The sequence below is a fragment of the Phaethon lepturus genome, unplaced genomic scaffold (genome assembly GCF_000687285.1).
Source record: "Phaethon lepturus isolate BGI_N335 unplaced genomic scaffold, ASM68728v1 scaffold22550, whole genome shotgun sequence".
NCBI lineage: Eukaryota > Metazoa > Chordata > Aves > Phaethontiformes > Phaethontidae > Phaethon > Phaethon lepturus.
Genome location: NW_010512874.1, coordinates 15,791 through 19,058, shown reverse-complemented (window position 1 = coordinate 19,058; position 3,268 = coordinate 15,791). Strand labels below are relative to the sequence as shown.

The 3,268-nt window shown below is 46.5% G+C and overlaps 1 protein-coding gene across 1 annotated transcript in view; it reads left to right on the top strand.

Annotated features, from left to right (window-relative positions):
• Window positions 1-452: 452 nt before the first annotated feature.
• The window catches only part of EWSR1 (EWS RNA-binding protein 1), a gene marked incomplete at both ends in the record, with an annotated part of 18,152 nt that continues 15,336 nt past the window's right edge, over window positions 453-3,268 (top strand). Inside the window, 3 exons of the mRNA XM_010288658.1 lie at window positions 453-489; window positions 739-790; window positions 3,139-3,259. Coding sequence (XP_010286960.1) covers window positions 453-489; window positions 739-790; window positions 3,139-3,259 — 210 coding nt within the window. The remainder of the gene's footprint in view (window positions 490-738; window positions 791-3,138; window positions 3,260-3,268) is intronic.

The following is a 3,268-nucleotide window of genomic DNA, read 5'->3' as shown; positions in this document are numbered from 1 at the left end:
AGCGGGTGGCTGCGCGGTGCTTGGTTGCTGACTGGGGTTGAAGCCCCACAAGTGGTTTCTAGAGACCCCAAAGCTTGCACCCTGGCCCTTTTGAAACCAGGGAGGGTTGTAAGTGTCAGCCCCAGCGTTTCTTTTATTCCAAAACAAAACACCCTCCTGCCACCCCTTGGGTGTCATCCAAGGTGGCAGTTAAATTAAAGTAGGGTCATTTGAGATCAAAGTTGCTGCTGCAAACAGCAGTAACAATGAAGGGAAGAGAGGGTTCGCTTCCTTCAAAAAGACTGGAAAAGTGCATTTACCTTACACTCTTTTGAAACTGGGTTTCCAGTAGTTTATAGCAGTTCTTTCAAGCTGCAGGAGGAAATGCCAGCTGCTGTGCTATTACACTGTTAATTTTGTTAAGCCTTTGTCAACCTTTTTTTCTTTTTTTTTTTTCTTTTCTTTTCTTGTAGATTATAGTACCTATAGCCAAGCTGCAGCTCAGCAGGGGTAAGTAGCATTATGGTCTAATCCTCTCCGTTCTAAAAAGACATGATATAAGTATATAATAATTGTGGTTTAGTCTTAAGTCAGGTATATTTGTAAATCTTAAGGTTTTCCTTTAGCTTTTAGGTTTTGTATTGCCATAGTATTCCAGTAGAAATCATTCGGATGTGTGAAAATTGTCTTGTGGTACACGTTTTGCGCGAGTGGAAAATAGGGGGACGCATTATAAATGTCTTTAAATTCATTTTACAGCTACAGCGCGTACGCACCTCAGCCAGCTCAAGGATATGCACAGACCACCCAGGTAAAACACGGGACGGTTTTATAATTGCTGCTGAATCTTTACGCGTCTTCCAGTAAACTACACGGGGCTCTGCCAGCTGCAAAAAACGCTGAGCGGCAACATCAAAATCTGTCACGAAAGGTTGTCTTGTAGCTTCCCACACAGCCCAAACTGCTTGCTTAAAGTGAAAACAACCTAAACATCAAGGAGCCTCAGCAGTCCTCTTCTTTGTTAATATAGCTGAGCCCAAAGTCGATGTCATCGAGAGGATTATAAAAGCCTAATTCTCGGTGTATATTTGACACCACCGTGTCGGTGGGTGTTTTACTTAGCGGTGTAGGAGAGAAAAGCCAAAAAAAAAAAAAAAAGAGCGGGGCAATTGCCGTTTGTGAGATTGCAGCAGTTGGACAAAGGAGGAGGAGGGAATAGGTTTTTTTTCATGGAGGTATTGTCACTAAAACTATTAATACTCTCGGGTGGCTAGACTGCAAAATGATGATGATCTTTAAGAGATGAATGAAACTATGCTTATTTTTAATCCTTAGAATCCAAGTTACTAAAACCACATTCATATACACACTCTAAGTATATTTTCAAAGGTAATCTTTTGTCCTTGGAAAGTGGTGTAAATTAATTTTCCCCCACCTCTCCAGAGAGGTTTTTGAAGGGAAAATCTTGCTGCCCAAGAGTATGTCTGTATTACGGAGATAAAAACCACCACATCGTCGTGTTGGAGCATCACTGAGCAGCTTTTAATTGGTTAATTCTGGTTGTGGCAACAGCTTGGCTTTGGTGCTGCAGGGCTGAGCAGGAGCTACCTTCCCGTGCCACGCTGCCTGCTGCTGCCTGCGCTAGCCAGTCCTAGGCAGGCCAAGCTACCTGAATACTGCGCTCGCTTCTTCCTGCGGCAGGGTGAGAAGGGCCCTTTGTCAAAAATATCAGTGTTAAGGAGGAGCACAGGTATAGTCTGGGCGTTTGGGGTGGCTTAAATGAAGGTGACGGTAACTTTCATTTCGAGTAAGTATTTTGAGACGGAACAATTGCAAGAACGGCTACCAAATGTCCAGGTTACATGGAAGGACAAGTGTGAGCAGACCCGCAAGCGTAAGAAAACAGAACGCCTCAGCAACATCCTCTAGTGTGAGACTAAAACAACTAACCAACTAAACTCCGCTGTAGGCAAATAGCCATGGGAGGTGTGCAGCCTCTCCTGCCTCTTGGTGTAGTGAGCTTCCCCAGACAGCGACATATTCAATCTGATCAAGGCTTTTCTACTCTTGGTTAAGCTCTGTGGCTTGAATTCAGGGAGGCTGGCTCATGAGTAACACACGCTTAGATCCCAAAAGGTGTTTTAAGTTCTAGGCTCCCGGAGGAGTCAGTAAATCCCTTTGGGAATCTGGACGTTAAGGCTGCCTTCATGTCGCTTTTTGAGCTGTAACTAGAGTTTTATCCTAAACCAAACCGCTCTCTTAAAGCTGTTGGAAGTTGGTTGGTGCCTGAAGCTTGAGCCGGCTGGTCCGCAGGACGGGGCTGAGGTAGCTCTTCAGCTGGTAAAGCCCCAGCAGCTCTGCGCTAACCCAGCCACGCTGCGTTGCTGATGGGATCACCATGGCTGAGGAGTTGCTTTGCCGTGCCATCTTCCGGATTGAGCCAGACGATGGGCGGAAGCCTTAAGTCCTTTAGTGATAGTCGAGACGTGAAAATGAGCTGCAGGGGAGGCGCGAGTTGAGAGCTGATCTCTTGCTGAATGCCAAGGTGCCGGGACGGGGGAGTAGCTGTAACCAAGACAGTTTGCTGACATCAAGCCCTTGGATGCTCCTGCTGGTCCTGTCCTTGGATGCCTACATAAATTCCTGTTTTTCAAACTATTGGCCAGTGGACATGAAGAATATTCAGAATAACGTCATTGAAACCTTAAACAAGTTTCTTCTAGTGAACACGAAAGCAGTTTCATGCTGCAGTAACTGACTTGTTTTACTTCGTGCAGTTCTGCCCTCTGTGTAGTCCCACACCCCATCTTTCAGGTGAGCCCTCGGGAGGTACCTGTGAGTGTTGATGGGTGCCCAGGCAGTTACAAGGAGCTGGATGCTTTCATGTTTTGCTTTATGTAGAGGAGAGGTGTGTTCTGAAAATGTAAGAGGCTTCCCCTCCGGTCCTGGCACCTGTAACTTCGTTAAGGATCTGAACTGAAATTTGCAGTAGCGCCCAAACTTTCCCAGTAACCTTGGCTTGACTGTGATTGCTGTCAGTACCTCAGGTAACACAGATCCCCCAGTCTGTGTACATCGCTGATGCAATCTGTGTGTATCTCTGCAACGCCTGTGAGTCTCTTCTGTTCATGAATTACATTTGTATCGTCTTTGGAGCAGACGTATGGGCAGAGTTACGGAACCTACGGACAACCCACCGACGTCAGCTACACACAGCCCCAGACGACTGCGACGTATGGGCAGACTGCGTATGCAACGTCCTACGGGCAGCCTCCGACCGGTAAGAGCC